General features: G+C 43.7%; 1 protein-coding gene across 1 annotated transcript; it reads right to left on the bottom strand.

Annotated features, from left to right (window-relative positions):
- Nucleotides 1-126: 126 nt before the first annotated feature.
- On the bottom strand, nt 127-20,061 carry LOC117424652 (serine/threonine-protein kinase/endoribonuclease IRE1-like). Its single transcript, XM_034041242.3, has 22 exons — nt 19,789-20,061; nt 14,756-14,876; nt 13,611-13,644; nt 13,118-13,190; nt 12,898-12,970; nt 12,068-12,190; nt 11,577-11,678; nt 11,155-11,416; nt 10,962-11,040; nt 9,881-10,049; nt 9,510-9,625; nt 8,814-8,999; nt 8,332-8,590; nt 7,841-7,931; nt 7,337-7,526; nt 6,572-6,671; nt 6,251-6,450; nt 5,838-5,985; nt 4,991-5,118; nt 4,436-4,559; nt 3,678-3,745; nt 127-2,474 (listed from the first exon to the last, which is right to left on the bottom strand). The coding sequence occupies exons 1-22, from the start codon at nt 19,855-19,857 to the stop codon at nt 2,247-2,249; spliced, it is 2,943 nt and encodes a 980-aa protein (XP_033897133.3). The 5' UTR covers nt 19,858-20,061; the 3' UTR covers nt 127-2,246.
- Between the last annotated feature and the right edge of the window lie 891 nt (nt 20,062-20,952).

Here is a 20,952-nt window from a genome sequence, read left to right as displayed (position 1 = left end):
GAACATAATCCTGTATATGTTTGGTCCATAGTGGCCTTTAGTCCTTAGATAGCAGGACTGGTGGATGCAGGAAAATGTGTGTTTTACCGAAACAGTAATAAATAACAAAACAATTTACCACAAAAGTACAAATTGCACAGAATTTATTTCAATTTCCAACGACAGATTTTCCACAACAATTAGTGCAAATAGAAAACACACAGTTTATATATAACAATACAAAAAATCACAAGTTTTCATGGTTACATATTGGTAAGAATTCTGATCATCCCAAGCCACCGAGGCCCCCAACTTATAACACAATTTGATTATTTGGCATTTTACCTCGAAGAACCACTTGCATCTCAGCAGCACCACAAACAAGCTAAAAATAATGATGCATTGTAATTTACTGATACAGAGAAGATGGCAATGCAGAAATGAGCACATTTTGAAAATGATGATGCATTATAACTTACTGATACAGAGAAGATGGCAATGCAGAAATGAGCACATTCTGAAAATTTAGCTTAAATAAATAAAAAAGTTAGCTTTGGAAAAAAAAAAAAAAAAAGCTTTGTTATAGAGAATATGCTTTAGGCAGTTCCTAAAAAAAGATGCTTTCTGATTATTAATCTGAACAAAAATAAACAGCGTCTAAAAGCCAAGTACCCCCATTCAAATGAACTGTGTTTCTACAGCACTGGATATCCAACAATGGGCTTACAATAAAATAAGCCCCCCCATCCCCTCCATACTGAAACCCAGCACCAAGTCCAAATAGACCAGGACACTAAGAAATACTGCGCTTACAGTAAACTTACAAAAAAACACAACTCCTCTTACAATGTGTGAATAGCAAAAAAAAAAAAAACACATAAACACAGGACTACCTTCCTAGTTAATGCAACGTTTTGAAAACAGTCCTGTGTTAACCCTAGTTGCACATTCCAAACATAATCTGGCACTTTGGTGTATGCATATACAGAAACAAAATAAAAAGTCGCCCCCACCCCAACACACTTTCAATGGTTTATTTTAAAATCGGCTACAATTTTAGATACCACCACCCTTCAACTCTATATGAATCCTGCTTGTGTTTTCCCGAGGGGTAGTTTATGAATATCACAACAATGCAACACAAAGTATTGAGTAACTGAGCAGGCGTGAGGGTTTGGAGAGACGCTCTGAAGGAGTGCCGCTGTAGAGATCATTAGAGTCATAAAGTCTCCAGTCATTCCCCTCTGCCTCCGACCAGCACGAGGCAGGAAACAGGGCAACCCCTCGCTGTGATCTGCGAATGCCACTGATGAGGAAAGGGTTACCTAAAAGCCCAGCTTCTAGACAAGAACACGAGAAAAAAAAGCAATTCCACTTGGAAAGGTTGCAAACTGTTGAAGCAGTTCTCAGTGTTTATTATTTTGAGGGTATTGACAATGTGTTCCTATTGAATGTGACAGACACACCCGTAGCTACAGAAGTGATTGATTATACAAGCACACGCACCTGTGATCCACACAGCCCTGGCTGGTATTCACCAAGGGTGTAACTGGTCACGTGACACAGGGAAACAATAGCTGTTTTGAAACCATGAAAGATGAGATCAGTGCCATGCAAGGGACTTTCCACAAAAAAAAAAAAAATAGAAAAATTAACCCTTTCAATACTGAAAGTCATCAATAGCCATTTTGGTGACAGCAATGTGAATTCCCTTCAGTGGGTAGGAGGGACCCTCATGTTTAAGCTTCATGAGCAAAGTAAAAAAAGAAACCGTTCTTTGACGGACAAACGTTAAAAAAAGTGTTGCACCTTAATGCTTAAAAAGTCTTTCCAAAAAAAATATAAATATTTACATATATATATATATATATATTCTTTAAATAGCCGAGTTAGTATGGCCTTGCTGTGGGACCCGTTTCACAGTACAGCTGATAAAACGACGCTTGATTTTCCCATCATGCCATCTCGCTGTCCAACATTGCAGCAGCTAGTACATGATGCTCCACAAACTGCTTTATAATAAGAAAAAAATAGAAAAACTAAAAAAGTTTAAAAACAGGCCTGAAAGGGTGTCAATGCTGCAATAGCAGCAGGACTGTCGCCGCCACTCCCCGTCAGTTTAAACACAAGCGCAGTGCAGAAAGCAGGCTGTCCGCGCCCGTATCCTTCTTCAGATACGCTGCGAGGGAACGAAGGCACTTCACTCAATCCACCATCGTGCTCAGCCTCGGCCCTGGAATGTCTTTTGTGGAGTGAGGCGATGCCGCTCACAGAGAGTCGCTGGTCTCCGGCAGGGGCGAGTGTCTGTGTCTCTGCTGCGACTCCCCTGTGTAGTAGTAAGGCTGGAACAGCCTCTCCTCGCTGCAGATCTGCATGGCGAGGTGCGTGTGAAGCAGGAGGTGGGGGAAGCGGGATGTGAAGTAGCACACAAAGTGATCCGGGATGGACCCCAGCGTCTCCTGCACTTCCGCAGGGAGCTCCCTGTAGTGGTGCTTCTATCCAAGGGAAACAGAGACAGGGGACAGGTCAGGATTATTCAGGGAGAGACAGAGAGACAGAGACACAGTACAGTGTGGGGACAGGTCAGGATTACTCAGGGAGAGACAGAAACACAATACAGTGTGGGGACAGGTCAGGATTAATCAGGGAGAGACAGAGACACAATACAGTGTGGGGACAGGTCAGGATTATTCAGAGAGAGACAGAGACACAGTACAGTGTGGGGACAGGTCAGGATTATTCAGGGAGAGACAGAGACACAGAGACACAGTACAGTGTGGGGACAGGTCAGGATTACTCAGGGAGAGACAGAAACACAATACAGTGTGGGGACAGGTCAGGATTAATCAGGGAGAGACAGAGACACAATACAGTGTGGGGACAGGTCAGGATTATTCAGAGAGAGACAGAGACACAGAGACACAGTACAGTGTGGGGACAGGTCAGGATTATTCAGGGAGAGACAGAGACACAGAGACACAGTACAGTGTGGGGACAGGTCATGATTATTCAGGGAGAGACAGAGACACAGAGACACAGTACAGTGTGGGGACAGGTCAGGATTATTCAGGGAGAGACAGAGACACAATACAGTGTGGGGACAGGTCAGGATTATTCAGGGAGAGACAGAGACACAATACAGTGTGGGGACAGGTCAGGATTATTCAGAGAGAGACAGAGACACAATACAGTGTGGGGACAGGTCAGGATTATTCAGGGAGAGACAGACACAGAGACACAATACAGTGTGGGGACAGGTCAGGATTATTCAGAGAGAGACAGAGACACAGAGACACAATACAGTGTGGGGACAGGTCAGGATTACTCAGGGAGAGACAGCGAGGTCCTTGCTAGAGACAGCACACAGACACAGTGGAAGGGAAATGCCCCTTTCAAGCATTTCATAGTCAGACCATTAGAGTAACATAGAACACGCATGTTGGAATTCAGCTCTACCATCGGCCTGGCACATTAATACTTCGATTCCAGTTATCAGCCATAATGTCGGTATGATATTTTCTTGGGTTTTAGGTTTGGGAGCACAGCAATGTGACCTATCAATACTAAGCTTGTTAATAAACCTCAAATATATTATAGGCCAGAGAATGCAATCCCTTAGTCTCCTGATTTCATAAAATAAAAACATATACATTATTTGCCTAGGCTGTGTTTTTTTAATAAGTTAGCAAGACATTTACCTTGTTTCTCATTGCACGAAGGAGATCTCTTACTGAACCTCCTTTATAGGATCGGAATTTTCGGAGATCTGTTAAAAAAAAAAAAAAAAATGACAAACACAATTTTAAAATGTTCATGTTTAAACAAGTGAAATAAAGCAATAGTCTGCCGACTAGATTCCATAAAATGATAAATAGCATCTTAAAGGCAAATGCTGTGTTTTGAAGCTCGACCCTGGTGTTCTTTTGTGTTCTGTTTCCCATTCAGTTCACAGGGGCCTGAAGCCAGTTCTCTTTGTTGAATTGATCAGGAAAACACATTTACACAAGCTTTGGAAATTCTCAAGAGTGGATAACATTGCTAAAGTTACACTGACACCTAGTGGAATAACACTGTAAATAACTTAAAGGAAACCAGACAGGGCCTAAAACTACAAAGGAGGAGTTGTTAGAAAAAAGAGAAATGAAAAAAAAAGACAGATTTTACAAAACAATAAAAGAACTAACTCATTGCATTCCAGAGCTTACACACAAACCCAATATGTTTACTGGAGTCTCAACACATTCTACTGCCCCCAAGTGGCTGCTCCACACAACTACAGGAATAACTGAGCAGTCCCAACACTGGAGTTCAAACAGCTTAAAACCACCCAACCCCATATATTATGGCAACTGCTCTATAATTTAGGTCAATATATTCAACAAAACTCTTGCCTCCTCGCCCCTCTCATATTCTTCTCCACCTGCCTTTCTTTTGTAGTAGAGGAATGCTGTCTCACCTGTTTGTAAAGGTACAGTGATGTGCTCTCTCCAGTCAAACTTCACCACGGTTCTCCCCCCTCGCTCTAACTCTTTCACTATGGGTCCATCCAGAGGCTCCTTTTCTATCCGGTCGCTCACATCCTGCAAAAAACAACAAAAAAAAAGTTACACCCACATTCGTATCATGTACAAGAATCAGATTTAAGACACTGAAAAAAAATATATATTTAAGGAACAAACACGAGAGATGAACGATAAGTTATATGAGGAATTTGACTAGTTTCCTTCCGGTATGCAACAGAAATACAGATATAAATCTGCTGTTTTTGGTCTCACTGTCTTGAAACTGTAGTTTGTTGCTTACTTAAAATAAAACAGTATTGCCAGGAAGTCTAAATCTCAGATTTTTTATTATATAGGTGTTTTCTTTATGCTGAAATCAGCAAGATAAATAAACTACATATAAAAAACGAATGCAAAACCAGTGATAATGCAGCAGCTTTCACACTGTGCATTGCAAATGTCTTTCAGCAGTAAAAAATGAAGGCAAGACGACAAACAGAGACACCAACCTGGAAGAACTGCAGTTGTTTTTCTAAGCCCCAGAAGAAGGGGTGTTTTAACACACACTCCGCTGACGGGCGCTTTTGGGGGTCCATGCTTATCATTTGCTGAATTAGTTCATTAGCAACAATGCCCTCTGAAAGAGATAACAAATGGGTGCATCAGGAACACGTTCTGCAGAAAAGCATCTCATACACACACCTGATAAATGTTCCAAAGATATAGCCAACAGATCAGCTAATTAGAAGATATATGATAAAGGACCCATCAAAGAGACACAACCTTTATAGTCACTGCACACCTACAGTGTTTTTTGGTCCACACTAACATGAGCTCCTCCACTATATCCATAACCCAGGCTTTTAAGTGTGTACCGTATATATATATTTGCTGTGTAATAGGGGCGGGAATTTCAAGTAATTTAGTGCTTGAGTACTCGAACCTAATGCTAGACAATATTATTCTACAGATGCGCCACAAAAATGATCACGTTAACACTAGAACCATTGCGGTTATATTCATACCTAAAACCGCTGCTGGCAGTCATTATGACGGTACATTTTAAACATCATCAATATTAAAATGAAAGACAACTATCCAATACAACTCAAAAGTTTTATTCAAGCACATCAAACATCTGCACAGCCGAAACTCTGTATTTAAATGAACAATTAAACATAAAAAGGTTTATTTTCTAACTTACCACATATAAAGCGCTACTTCAAAAAAAATGAAAAACTATAATAAACATTTCGAAAGAAACTAGTGTGTAAACAGGTATGTACATTTCTAACCCACCCCTGCTGTGTAATGCAGTGATCTGGTGCTCGCCCTGCAGTAAAGAAGCTCACTCACCATGATTGTTGGGCTGGAGCTGGTCAAGCATGGAAGCACCCAACAAAATATTGGCTTGCCGCTGGAGGGACTTGCCAAATGGGTGGCTGCCTTCGGACACTACATAGTAGAACAGGCAGCCCGCGGAGAAGATATCAACAGCATAGGTCTGAGAGGGAGAGAAGAAACAAGAAGCTAACAAGCAATCATTACTACAGTGTGTGCAGAGTTAAATAAACACTGCAACACGGCAGTGACCAAGCAAGTACATAATATATTTAAAATAGTGCTAGACCATCGTGCAATTAAAGTCTGTCCAGCAAATCTAGGTCTGTTATCATTACAAGCAAACCCATGCAACAAACTAACAAAGGCATGTATACAGCTGCACCGAGTCAGCATGCTTCCACGCCCCACACAGACGTGCTGCTTACAGGGTTCTCCTTGCAGTCCTCGTTCAGCACCTCCGGAGCGATCCAGCCCTCTGTGCCAGGGACCCCCGACCGGCGGCTGAAACTGTGCCTGCCGACTGCCAGCTTCTTGCAGAGCCCGAAGTCCGAGATCATGGCTTTGACCCGGCCGTGCACGCTCGGCATGGAGATCAGGATGTTGTGGGGCTTCAGGTCCCTGTGAACTGAACGGAAAACAAAGAAACACAAGAGAACGTCAGGGTCGAGCTTCGAAAGACAGCCTTTAAAAAAAAACTATCTGAATGTAAAACTACTGAAGTAGATAGTGCAGGAGAATTAGCGTACCAATATTAAGAGAATGCAGGTAAGCCAGACCGGACATCGTTTGCTGTAACAGAGAAACCGGATCAAGACCGCGGCGGTCAAAATCTTTTTGCTCCACGTACTGTGAATATAAGAAAAGCTTAGTTAGGGATAGCGCTTCTGGTTTAGGCATCATGTTATTATTATTATTAATTATTATTATTAATATTAATTTCTAAGACATTACATTATTTTTATATACAATTACTCATTTATACAGTTGGGTTTTTACTGGAGCAATCTAGGTAAAGTACCTTGCTCAAGGGTACAGCAGCAGTGTCCCCCACCTGGGATTGAACCCACGACCCTCCGGTCAAGAGTCCAGAGCCCTAACCACTACTCCACACTGCATGTGTTCAAAAAATAAAATAAATCAACATGAACATACTGTAGAGGCATCCTATTGGAGCACCAAAATACATTTATTCAGCAGATAATATTATCCTTGGAAAATATATTTGGCAATTTAAACATAATTCCTACTAGGCCTACGGACAGTTTGGGACGCTTCTTTTCTTTTTTTTTTTTTTTTAAAACTCGCTCGCAGTGCATTCTGGTACTTGTAGTCCTGCACCTTATAAAGAAAAGAAGCAGGTGAAGGGCACCTGAATGCATTGGGATGAGAGTTACCAAAACCTGACCTGTCCTGGTGCACCTGGAGCCATGCTGTCAAGCAAACTAGATCCCAACACTAAGCGAGTGATCCCAAAGCAGCTCGATAGTGGGCCGCTGGCAGCGTGCGCGTACCTCCTGCAGCGTCGCTGTGCACAGCTCGATGGCGATGTACTGGAACTGCCGGTCCTTCTCGGTGCAGAAGTAGCGGATGACATTGGGGTGCTCGTCAGACTCGCGGAGCAGCTGCACCTCCCGATCCGCGAAGCTGAAGCACTCGGGCAGGATCCTTTTCACCGCGACACCCCGGTTATCAAACCTGCCCCTGGGGGACACGAGGGGAGAACAGCAACAGCGTCAGGGACGGAAATGAGACTCCCACTGTTTTACAAGACACATCTGAGCTGGTTACCTGTACACTGGGGCTAATCAAGTTCATAGTAAAAGCTGGAATATGTGAAATTGCTCTTATTCCCAACACTGCAAGATTACTACTTACTGTTAACCCTGTACTGCCCGTATTACATCACAAATCAAGACAGCCAACAGTTAAACTAGCTTTTACAACATCTCATTTTTTCCAAAGTGTTAAATTATTGCCCCAGCTGCCCTCCATGTAGCGCTCTGCTCCACACTTACTTGTATACGATGGTGCCTTCAGCCCCGTGGCCCAACACTTGTTTTGGATTAAATGCAATGTTTCCAACCCTCACTTCATTAGAATCGTCATCTACAAACAAGACAAGTAAATGCACTTAAAACCCAGTGACTGTAAGGAAAGGCTTGCCATGTCTAATGCACAATGGGGTTTATGTTACGGCCGTGTGTGTTCCGCAGTATAACCTCCAGACAGCTTGATGAACAAACATCACAGAAAATACCAAATTCAGAGTGTCAGGAATAATGGACAGGGTATCTTAATAAACCAAACAAACAAGGGGCACTACTCGCAAAGCTGTATCGTGAGCTCATTTAAAGCTATTCCATGTCAGCTAAAATAAAGCATGAAATTGTTCTTGACTCTAGAAGCAGTGAGTTACAGTGAGCAGGGCCCGTGGGTTACATTAAGACTTTGCATTGATTCTTTAAGCAGTGAGTAGGGCCCGCGGGTTGCATTGCGGTGCGCTGACCTCCTTCGTCGTGCTCCGTGGCAGAGCTGCCCATCTCAGACAGGGACAGGTTGGAGTGCAGCGAGTGGTTGGAGGCGGGGGGGCTGCTGTTTGCGGAGCTCTCGGTGCGGGCGCGCGGGGCCACGTCCAGGAAGTCGGGATCCTGGCCCAGCTCGAGCGGCGGCTGGAACACGAGCTGCTGTCTCTGCAAGAGCTCGATCTTCTCCTCCATCTGCTTCTGGAACTGCTGGTGCTGCAGCTGCTGCTGCTTCTGCACGTTCTGAGAGCGACACAACCACAAGAGCACGGGGATTAGAACCATTGACAAGATAGAAGGTTATCTGTACTCTGTACCTGAACACAATTAGAAAGATCAAATTAACAGCACAGGGATTAAAAACCATTTACAAGTTACCTGAACACATTTAGAAAGATCAAATTATAAAAGAAAAGGGAAAAACAGCTACATTGAAAAGGTGTCCTTGACGAACGCGGCGCCGTACCTTTGGGTATGTGATGACGAAGGCCACCCATCCTGCCAGGAGGAAGGTGCTGAATATGATGGTGGCCATGTCCTTCATGATCGAGTCCACGGGGGCTTCCAGCTTCTGCTGCTTGGGGATCTTCTCCTCGATGAGGTCAACGATGGGAACCTGAACCTCCTGCTCCTCTCCTTCCATGTCGATCACCTGCCCGGACAAAGAAACTCCTATAACAGAGTCGCCACACTGGCTTGTGGCTCAAGGGCCACAATTACAGTTAACTTTGTTTCAGGTTTAGAACCAGAGCGGCTGCTACAGGCGGTTAATTTCAGCTCCCCTTCAAACAGATGGCCGGCCGGACGCACCACTTCTAAACCCATACTGAGAAACAGCCCTGTTACTGATTGCCCTCTAACCTGTCAAATAAAGTGAACTGCATTTTCATTAGTCACTTTGTTTCTATTTTACTATAAAGGGAAAAGGTCCACACTCTGAAACGAGGCTCCTGTACCTCTGTTTTATACAATATACATTACTCTTGCTTCTGGTTTTAGTGCACTCTGAAGCCACATATTTCCCCAATAGCTAGCTTGAATTAATAAAAACCACTTCAGCTCTGCAAATTATTCTGCATCGTTCTAATGAACTGCTGCAGTAATCTGGCCGCTTCATTTCAGTGCACTACAATGCAAGTTTTCCAGTCCTCCCTCCACTCGCCTCCTCTTTGTTCTTTTCAGCCCCGGTGGGAATGACGTTCTCTGGGTGACGCGGGATGTTCTCGGGAAACTTTTCCAGGATCTTGGTGTGAGCCGCGGGGGGGGTTTCGTGATGACCTGTTGAGTCAAAACTTCAAGTTCAATCTTTCCCCCCCAATCGTCTCCTACTGAAAATCTACCAGCCGGGAAGCCAAAATAAAAGTAGTAGTTTTCATAAACACATTGTGATTCAAAACGGACAACAGATCCCAAATTATAATGAACCATACCACTGCTTTAGTTGTACAAACTTTGTAGGATCAAAAGGTTTTATGAATTGTATTTGCACTGAGCCACTAGAGGGCAGAGCTGGTTAACTGAAGCCATGCTTACCTATCAGCAGCCAGTGGTCCCTCATGTAGTTGATACGATCGGTCTCCTTGAGGCCCGCTGTGTTGAATTTGACGTCAGTGCTGGGGGTAATGAAGCACTCCTCTTGGTCTCCGATGGTCACGCCTGCAGTTTTCGGACCCTCTAGCAAGGGAAAGGCGCTGCCTCGAGGCTGTGAGTAAACAGGAACAAATAAAAAAAATAATCAAAAACGGATCGCGCACTGAAGACAGAGCATGCAAAGCCCAGCTTGCCTAACAAGATCAATGAATAATAATGGTAATTTGTGTAACGTAACTGTTTGCAATTATGTACTGTTCTGTCGTTACAACATTGTATTGTGGACTATTCAGGTCTGTTGAAATGTCCTTCACCTGTGCTGGCCCCGACAGACACAAAGGGATTCAGATAAACGAAATCTGAAGAAAGAAACATCCATCTTTGTGGTGCAATTTGAAAACCCTTCTCTCTCCCTTCCCAGTGAATCAGCTGTGCCTGCACAGCTTTAGAAACAGGAAAGCAGGTGTAATTACAGCTGTATGTTACAGGGCTCGTCTATTCATCTTGTTTTCAATCCCTGAAAGGAGTGGCTTTGTAATCCGAATCATGAAGATGAGCCTGCCAAAACCAGCCATGGAAGTATCTCGTGCACAGGTCAGCCTGACTCAAGGAACATAGAGGCAGCTTTGATATTCATGTTGCATGTACAGTACACCTCTAGGGTCAGTCTCATTATTGAGGTTAGTTTGGGACACAGCAGCAGCTCTGTGTTACATCCCAAATCTCATTTACTTAAACAGGATATCAGATGGCAATGGAACCTGCTGATTAGGAGCTGTGGTGCACACGGGCCCAGTAATAAGTAAGTCCTATTTGTGACACTATTTATTTTAATTGTGTTTGTTCCCCACAAGCTGTTCTTTAAACATATGAAGTTGACTTTTGGGTAATGTTTTATTCTGGGTAAGAACCTCACTCTCGTCTGAGGTTCATGGTCAGCATGCCAGCACAGTCTATGGTGCAGCACTGCTTTACAGGAAATGTGCCTCTTTCTTAAACAGGGCCCTCGAGTGCCTGTACTCACCACAACAGTGACCCCGTCGTGCACCAGGGAGGGGGAGGCGTACAGGCTGCTGGAATACTTGCCCACATAAAGCGTCGCCCTAGAAATGAAGAGATGTGATAAGGAGCGGAGGGCAGGTTCACACAGGAAACTGCTAAGAGAATCACAGAGGCCCTCACACACACACACACCGTAGCCACAGGGATTGACTTACATGAGCTTGTTCTTGGCCTTGGTCTCTTTGGGGAAGGGGTACTTCCACTTGGTGATGCGCCCCACTTCCCCGGACATGAAGGTGAGGTAGCGCAGGGTCTCCACCCCCACGTTGGTGTGCGCCACCTTGCGCAGCCCCTCCCGCTGCCAGATGTACATCGCCACCACAGGGGAGTTATACTTCTGAATCCACAGGACATCCCCCGACTCAGGGTCCACGGTGACCACCAGACCGTCTCCGTTGGACACGAAGTGAGACATTTCTAAAAAGGAGAAAAAAAAGGGGAGGTACAAATTAGATTAAAAAAAGGGAGAAACTAAGACTTCTGTGCTGTCTTCTCATGGATTTGGCCCATTGCTTTTGTCTTGTTGGCACTTGCAGTGAATGCCATGTGTTGTAACCCCGGAAATACACATTCTTACTGTACTCCGTGTCTTCGTCAGGCAGCGTGGAGGCGTAATTGAAGTACGTGGCATTCCACCTCAGCTCTTTGTTCTTCGTGTCATACATGGTGATGGTGTATTCTGCAACGAAGAATATAAAAGAGTCCTATAGCAAATGCAAACAAGCAAGACACACACCAAACTAAAACGACAGGAAACCTACAAAGGAGCAAGAAGATGATAAAGAGTATTGGATGAGGCTCTAACTCTGTACAAACCATACACATAACCAAGACACCCACACTGGACTCAATAATTACATTTAAAAACTAGCTGTAAAACTTTAATAATGATAACGCCTACACAGGTTTTCAAAAGCATGATCCGCTGCTCACCATGAATTGAAATGCTTCGCATAGTTTAATTATTGTTGGAAAAGACAGTGTAGTCCCTACCTTCAGGCCATGGCTTGTTATCTACCTGCGTGTTATGAAGAGGTTTCTGGGAACAGCTAGGGGCGGAGGAGTTACCTGTGCGCCCCAGGTAGAGCAGGGAGGAGGAGGGGCAGAGTGTTCCTGCGTACGAAGAAGTCAGGGTCTGCTGCTTCTCTCCAGTAACCAGGTCCACCACGAACCAGAGGTCCTGCTTCTTACCTGAAGAAACACACAAGAACAAAAACCACAATCAATCCAACAAAAGGATTACTGCAAACATGCAAAGCTCAATTTCTTGATTTGTTCTCTCTGTGTAGTTTCTAACAGCACTGTAGATCAGACAAGGAGATGTATACGGTCCATACGAGCAAAGGGAAGAATCTGAAACCATGTGAAACTCCAGTGTGGTTTCTGCACTCATTACACTCAAACAACAAAAAACATCTAAACTTCCGCATGAGTTTTAGCAGAGCTTGCAGCCAACCCTCTTAAAAAATCTCCCATTTGTTAAGCCTTTTACATTCTGTCCCAGCACCTTACACTACCTGTACAAGTCTGCCACTAATCCCGACGTGTTAATGAGTCAGGCACGTACCAGGAACCCCACTCCCATGTTTTCATTTCTACACAAAGTCAACAGAATGCCCAGGGGCTCTGAACGCAACTACTCTGTAATTTAAGATGCTGTCTGCCATGGCTTCTTAATTAAGATTAGCAGTGTTTGAAAAGCAGGATTTTTAAACAGCAGGGAGTGTCCACACACACACCTGTTAATTTTAGAAAACTAGAACAAGGGGTATTGTTTTTAACTTTGTAACATTAACATGAAAAAAAAAAAATAGGAGTTCATTAAAGAATGGATGAAAGGCTTTGAAAATGGCTTCTTAAACGTTTTGGCCATATCTCGTGGTCAGCATTAGCCTTACCCATGTACAGAATCCCATCAGAACTTCTGCAAGGCGATGCCTGCACCAGCTCAGGAATTGTGAAGGGCAGTTTCTGCAACAGAAAGACGGCTGTGATTTCCAAGGCATTTTACTTTGTACAATATACAGAAGCTGGGGGCTTTTTGAACACACATCCCTGTCTGTACACATGAGGAACGGAAAGGCGCTGTACGGTTCCACACGTCTGGTTCTCTCTTACCAGGAGTCCTTCGTTGTTTTTGCCTCCCAGGTAGTACAGGCTCCCATCGTTGGGGTCCGGCAGAAACGCAGGCCTGTCGATTACAAACAACGTTACAACCAGCTGCAGTTTCACACTAAATTACAGTGAACTTTGTTTCAAGTTTAGAACCAGAGAGGCTGCTACAGGCGGTTAGTTTCAATTCCCCTTCAAAACAGATGGCCGTCCGGACACACCACTTCTGAACTGATACTTCCCACACTGAGAAACAGACCTGTTACTGACTAATCTGTCAAACACAATGTGAACTGCATTTTGTTCCTATTTTACTGTGAAGGGAAAAGGTGCACACTCTGAAACAAGGCATCTAGTGTTTTATATAGCAGGCCTGGTTTTATATCCTGGAATGTACTTTGTGTGTGAAGGTTTGCGTGCGTGTGGGTTGTAGGTGAAGACAGCTGCTATTCAAAGTGCTCATGTGCAGGAGACAGCAAACGTTAATTAAGGAACTTACTCTGCAACATGCATTGGAACCTGAAGAACGGGATCTACAAACAGGAAAAGAAAAATGAATGATCACATGGTAAATACTAGAATATCAAACACACACACACACACACACACGCATACGGTCATGCTTACATACAGAACAGGCTTCCTTAAGGTACACGACTTTCATGCACCACCCTGACAATGGACAGGAACACTGTCCTTCTCATTAGAATGAGTGCACCTCTGAATGAAGCCCATTCAAAACGGATAGAGCCAAGCACACTACTGGAGGGAGGCCACATGAATGGTTTTGCCCAGTCGTTAATAGTGTGAAGTTCAACTCTGTTGTTTTAGTGAGCAGGAATTGTGCTGGTATTAAAATCAGCAGCAATCAAAAACAAAACAAAACAAAACCAAAAAAAAAACACGATCTCTAATCTGAAAAATAGGAGTCCTGCCTTCGAATTTTCCATAACCTGCTGTGAAATTTGCTCCGTTGGAGAGGACAGCGTCTGCCTGAAACTCATGCCGCTAGAGTTTGTGAAACCTTATTACAACAATGTGACTCTCGATTATTAAATGATGGCAACGCAGTCTACAGCACTGTTTGTGTCTGAAAGTGTGTGCTGATGAAAGGTGCACCAAACACAGCAGCAGTCTTGTAGGACCACACTTTCTCACTTCTTAATTCAGGGTGTTCAGAAAACAGAACTCCTCTCTCAGAAGTGCAGGGTCTAGTTCTGTTCTGCTGTGCAGCTTTGGCCTCCCAGACACCCCAGTCAATATGCAGCCGACGTGACAGCAGGTTTTGATGAGTTTCCATAAAAGCCGCACTTCAAACAGGCACCAGCTGTGCATTTTGAATGTGCATGCTAGGTACTGTATGCATTTGCGTTGTCTTATAAAAAGCTATTCGGATTTTTACTTTTAGACTTAACAGCCAGCTAGGAATTTTAACCAGGCAGCTCTATCAGGAATGTACCATACAGGGGGTGTGCCACTACTCCCCCTGTGGTCTGTGCACTACAGGGGATCCTACAGAATCTCCAACACCGCGATCAGCACACAGCTAATGGTGGGCAGTTCAACCAAGACTAAACTATGAATAAAGTACAGTATAACAGTGGTGAAGTCAGGAAGCTGTTCAACATGCTGGACGATTCTTACCTTCCTTTAGCGTCCAGTTTATGGAGCCAGTTCTCTTGCTGACTGCGTGTAAACTTCCATCGAGGGTGGAGACGAAGAGCAGAGTTTCAGGCAGAGTGACCGTGTTCCCACTGCAGGAGCACTGGAACAGGAGCCCAGGAGAGAGCGCTGGTTAGGTTAGGTTAGTTGGGAGTGCATGCAGCGGAGGGAGGTTATAAATGCAAAGCCTGCCAGTCCTGCTGGAGTTCAGGGAAACTAAATGAAAACAGGCGTTTGTTTTTTGTTTTTTTATTCTCCTTGCCGCCACATTATAAATGCATGGCACATGTAGCAGGTATTAGGACTGAGTCTCATAACTGCAGTATGGTGGGGTCACAATAATTGCTGCACTGGAAGAGAAGTCTGGAAAATTAAATGTCTATTGGCTTGGTTATTACCCTCATCGATGGAGGGCTGCTGAAACCTTGTGGAATACTGTATGGGCCCAGGGCAAGACACTTCATACTGAAATCATGAAAGTAGGGCAGGTCAACCACACCCATTCTAATCATAGGCAGTTCAATGTGGGGAGGAGGGACATTTACTCCAGTGTCTTAACATAACGCTTAAGTAAATCTACTTCTTATCTTAATCTGCCATTAACAATAGATTAAACCAACAGTAAAAATGTTCTGCAGAAAAAGAAAAAAAAAAAAGACTACTTTTTGGGGTTTTCAAGAAACATGCAGAACATCCCGACTTGGTCTCTCTCATGAGAAAAGGGAAACGCTCCTGATTGGAAAGGGAAACATCGATAGTGTGGGGAGATAAGAATTTATGGGATTTTAACCTTTTTAACAAAACAGTTCATCAGCATCCCAATATCAGGGATGGAAATAAGATTCCCACTGCATAGTAGTTTGATCCATTCCTGGTTTTACTAGGAATCTAAAAATAAATACCTGAGCTGTATTAAAACCTGGAATGGGTGAAACTGCTATGCAATTGGAGTCTTATTTCCATTCCTGTAACACGCACAGTGCTCTGATACATAGCGCATCCTGACCTGCACACTGTGAATAGTATCTTGCAGTTCTTGGGTGTTTTTTACCCCTCACAGATCATGTAAAACAATGGTCCTTTCATAAACACACCCACCCAGCAATCACGTTGCAGTTCACACATGGACAACAAACGTTTTCTTTAACAAAGCGCTGGCCCATATACAGCATGCTTCACACTGAATTACCTCATTGTTAATGTAGACAAAGGGACAATTGGATAAAAACACACAGAGTCCAGGAGCTATCATTAGTCAGCAATCACAGCATCTACTAACTATCAAGACCAGGCACTATGGGAATGCAAGCTTCTAGAAGAGCAGGAGAGTGGCATTCAACACAGGGATGGAAATAAGACTCACATTGCATAGCAGTTTCACCCATTCCAGGTTTTAATATGTGCTCAATTAGCCACCGTGTATAGGTAACAAGCTCAGGTGTGTCTTATTAAACTCATAGTAAAATCAGGAATGGATCAAACCATTATGCAAAGGGAGTCTTATTTCCATCCCTGCAACGTCCATGCAAATACATGGTAGCGAGGTGGGAGGCACATTTCCATCTAAGGGACCCTGTGAGCATGCTGCACCTCGGGGACCCTGTGAGCAAGCTGCACCTCTGCCAGGCTCAGGACAGGTTGTCATCAGTTTAATGCAAATTGCATGATCTACGTCTCAGATAACATACAGCATGGAACAACACACTGTCTGTACTATTAAACCTTTAACAGAGGAGACCAGAAGCCCTTTGAGGAGATCAGGATTACACAAGCCATTACTCCCACTTGCCCTGCTTTATTTGCCTAGCAATGCTAATCGAGTAGCAAAACATGTGGAGTACAGCAAGTCAATATTCCACAGCTGCGCTAGTTCACATGGTGCTCTCCCGAATGCTTCCAACCTGCTGAAGACATGCTGATCATTTTAACCCCAAGTGTAGTCTTGCACTATTTCAACATTAGGGCGTCTGTGTGTTTATCATAATCAGTTTCAACAGCGATTATTGCTCAACCTCCAAAACTATTTTTGATGAATATCTGAGCATTGCAACTGCAAGCGTCTGATCATCAGCACAAGATCTGACAGGGTACAGAACTAGGCACAAGGTACAGAACTAGGCACAGGGTACAGAACTAGGCACAGGGTACAGAACTAGGCACAGGGTACAGAACTAGGCACAGGGTACAGAACTAGGCACAGGGTACATAATCTTTTTATTTTCTTTGTTTGCAGGCAGGTCACAAATGGTGATTTTGTGTCAAGTCTGTTTTTAAAAAGGGACCAATCTCTCAATCTCATAGAAAAAAAAAGGGGAGTCTCAACTGGTTCTGACCCATGAACCAATGCTGTAATAAAAAATAGTGCGAGACTAAAACCGGGTCTGCAGAATGCACCTCACTTGCAGTGCTGTTATCTATCCGTTACCTCAACTCAAGAGCTTATCTGATTAAACCCGGTAAAGTCAACCCACGCAGAATGTTGAGAAATTTGCACTGAAAATGGGTCCATTCCAGATATTTTCATAACCTTTAAAACATTTTTATTGAAATGGATTTTGTTTTCTGCACGCAGACAAACTGCTATCAAATGCCCCTCTTAGCCACCGGGAAGCCCACAACAACAACACTGAAAGCTGGTTAGTTAGTTGGTTGGTTGTCTGTCTTTCAAGCGACAGAACAAACACACCACAAGCATCCTTTCCCCAGGTGTCACAGATAAGAGGAAGGAAACTTGTGTTGTTAGAAGAGCCACCTGCAGCAGAGCATAGTGTGCAGTGCAGAAGTGAGCGCGTTCCTTCAACACGCTCAACCCAAAGCCTCGCTTTCAAACGGAATTCAGTGGAAAGGAGAACTGGTAGTGAACACATGTAACCGTTATGTCATGTGCAACAAAAAAAAAACACAGAGATTATCCAAACACCCTCCCAGACAACTGAAGGGCTCCCCAGATTCACTCAAATTCAGGTATCAAAGGGATGGCACTACAACTCCTACTGCATAGCGGTTTGATCCATTCCTGGTTTTACTATGAGTCTAATAAGACACACCTGATCTTGGTATCTATACACTGTGGCTAATCAAGCTTGTAGTAAAACCTGGAATGGGGGAAACTGCTGTGCAATAGGAATCATATTTCCATCTCTGGGTCAGGTAACATTCATTGCACTTATGCATTACCAAGAGTGAAACTCTGTAAAGCTTTCTTCCATTAATACTGTAGCAGTGGCAGGGTTTACAGAGTGCACAACATGCAATCCACATGCGTGAACCCAAGTGCACACACGAGGGACCGCACAGAGCTGCACACAGGAGGGACCGCACTGAGCTGCACACAGGAGGGACCGCACTGAGCTGCACACAGGAGGGACCGCACTGAGCTGCACACAGGAGGGACCGCTCTGAGCTGCACACAGGAGGGACCGCACTGAGCTGCACACAGGAGGGACCGCACTGAGCTGCACACAGGAGGGACCGCACTGAGCTGCACACAGGAGGGACCGCTCTGAGCTGCACACAGGAGGGACCGCTCTGAGCTGCACACAGGAACGATTAGTGCTCAAGACAGTAGAACTGGACGATAGCCAGTACTGCACATGTGCCCTCTCAGTTAGGCTACCAAAAGCACATTATTATTATTATTATTATTATTATGGCTCACAGCAGATATGAGAAATGCAAAAGAGCCACCTGCTTCCTGTCAATAATTCATACAGAGGAGGGAATGAACCAAGTGCATCATTTCAACAGCTGCTTCTGTGAACATGAATAAAGAGACTAATATCCTATATAAATGAAAGACACTTGATATCATATATAGACCGGGCTACCCCATGCACTGGATCCGGACTTCAGATCACAGGAAATGAAGGGCTCCCGTTTATCCTTTTATTTTGGGGTATTTATATTAATAGTGTTATGGGTGTGCTTGGCTGTTAGTCTAGTGTGCAGGCAACGGGCAGTCTGCTTCAAAGAAACTGTGCAAAAACATATGAGGTGGCAGACATTCAACACACTCAATCATTCTTTAATAATGAATCAACTGCCCGTGCACTGGGCAGAGCACCACTGATACCAGACTGGAAGATTCTCCGGAATTAGAAGGGATGCTCATATTCACAATGCCCAGTGTTGATTATGACACGACACAATGACCTGCTGCTGGCTACTTTTAAAACACGTGACAATAGGTCAGCATTACATAAAGTGGTGTTATTTTATAATAATAATAATAATAATAATAATAATAATAATAATAATAATAATAATATTGGGTAATGTCATCCCGGAGCTGTTCAACGTTTGCAATGTGTTTTGCTAAATCTTATAAAATCAACTCACTCAACAAACAGACAGATAAACTAGTGTAGTGTGCTGTAGCATATGTTATGATATAGAGTTATGCACTTCGGCAAGAGGCCCGGAGCTAAGCCTGGACGCTGTATTATTAACAACCCAAGGAGATTAGAAACGACATCGTCCTTGATCAGTGCATTAAACAAGGTTATAAACTTTTGTCACCCAGACAGTTCAGTAACGTGGGTGTTGTATTTCACAACACAGAACTGCGTGTAATCCCACACTTACCACGGAGTTACCTGTGCTTAAAAACACCGATACTTTTGTGGTATAGGAATAACACCCCGAATGTACAATAATGACACCCCCAGGCTGAGTCACAAAATAAAGCACTTAAAAAGTGGATAAAATAGTGGGTTCAATTTCAAGTAAGTTAACCACAGGGACCTTAATACTACTAGTGAAACCGATGATCAAACTGATTGCAGCTCAAACGCGGATCTCTAAATCGAGTTAGTATTGATTTGTCAACAGCTGGTCGTATGCTTTGCTCCTACCGAACATTATAGAAAGAGCTAACATGTGCAATCACAAGACAGTAAATAAAGAGATGCTGAAGCCGATACAGTGAGTTTGCCTGTGTTTGAGCAATGCAATGCTTTATGTCAGTTACAAAGGCATCGCTGGCACCGATCCTGGCTGTATAAAGAAGTACTCACCATCTGGAGAGGGTAAATGCACAGCAATACCAGAAAGTGCCACGCAAAGGCCTTGCATACCCAACTCATTTTTTTTCCGCAGAGGCGAATACCCGATCTCACAGATATTCGTACGAGCAAAGTAACGATGCGCTTAAAAGTTTCCCGAAAGTCGGGTTTGCTGTGCCTCTGAAGACGCCGCGATTTCTCCGCACAAGTCTCTGCCCTGCTCCTCCATTACATTAGCACTTCCAGCTCCTCCTGTGTTTGCTTTAACCTCTGGAGTTGCGTCACTGCTGACGGCGCAGGCCAGGTCTATGCTAATCGAATAGGAGGAGAGACGGTCCTAATAGATTATATTAACAATATATTTCAGCGCTGGTTACTACTAGCCAAACAAGTGCTGAATGCGGTGGAATTGTTCAACCCCAATCCCCCATAGCAGGTTATTAATTATCTCATATTTTGGTAATTTAACCTAATTAGGATGGTAGGGCATATTCGTTGCTGGAAATGTGGGTTTTGAACCAATTCTTTGTCTTTGGCAAGATCTGGAAGCTGCAGGTTGTGCAAGCAATGGGGAATTGCAAGCGCTACAGAAACGACAATTCCCATAATGCGTCGTGATAATGGGCGTGCGTACGCGGTGCACAGAGAAAAATAAAATAAAACATCTGCAAGTTTGTATTCAAAACGAAATTAATTAGATTTATTAGAAACAATAAACGTGAATTGCCACTGCGTTAAATGTGGGTTTTTGGTCATGTGATGAAATGATGAATCTAACGGAAGTGCGTAATTATGCAGCTCTTATTTATTTCAAGGCTGGGAGACGGGCAGAGGGTGGTTTTAGTGTTCGGGTGAGTTTGAGAAATGGAGGTCGCGCAGAAAGTGGGCATCAGATGCAATAATGCAAACTTAATCTACGGCATTCGTGCAATGGCGGATGTGTAAGGTCTGATACACGTAGGTAACGTTTTTTCAAAATTATAAATATTGTATTTTGCATTCGACCTCAAGTTAAATACGAACAAATTAAAACGACATGCAATTGGACATTTTTATTCCCTATGTACCCTGAGTTGTGCTTTGTCAATTTAAAAGCATTCTTTTTATTTCGGTTTTCACAGGAGTCCGTGTTGCTGCAGAAATTCGCAGAATGTGAAGGCGAACGAAGACCACGTG

Source organism: Acipenser ruthenus, chromosome 19, assembly GCF_902713425.1.
Source record: "Acipenser ruthenus chromosome 19, fAciRut3.2 maternal haplotype, whole genome shotgun sequence".
Lineage (NCBI taxonomy): Eukaryota > Metazoa > Chordata > Actinopteri > Acipenseriformes > Acipenseridae > Acipenser > Acipenser ruthenus.
The sequence above is the reverse complement of the archived record's forward strand: the minus strand, read 5'-3'. Positions and strand labels throughout refer to the sequence as shown.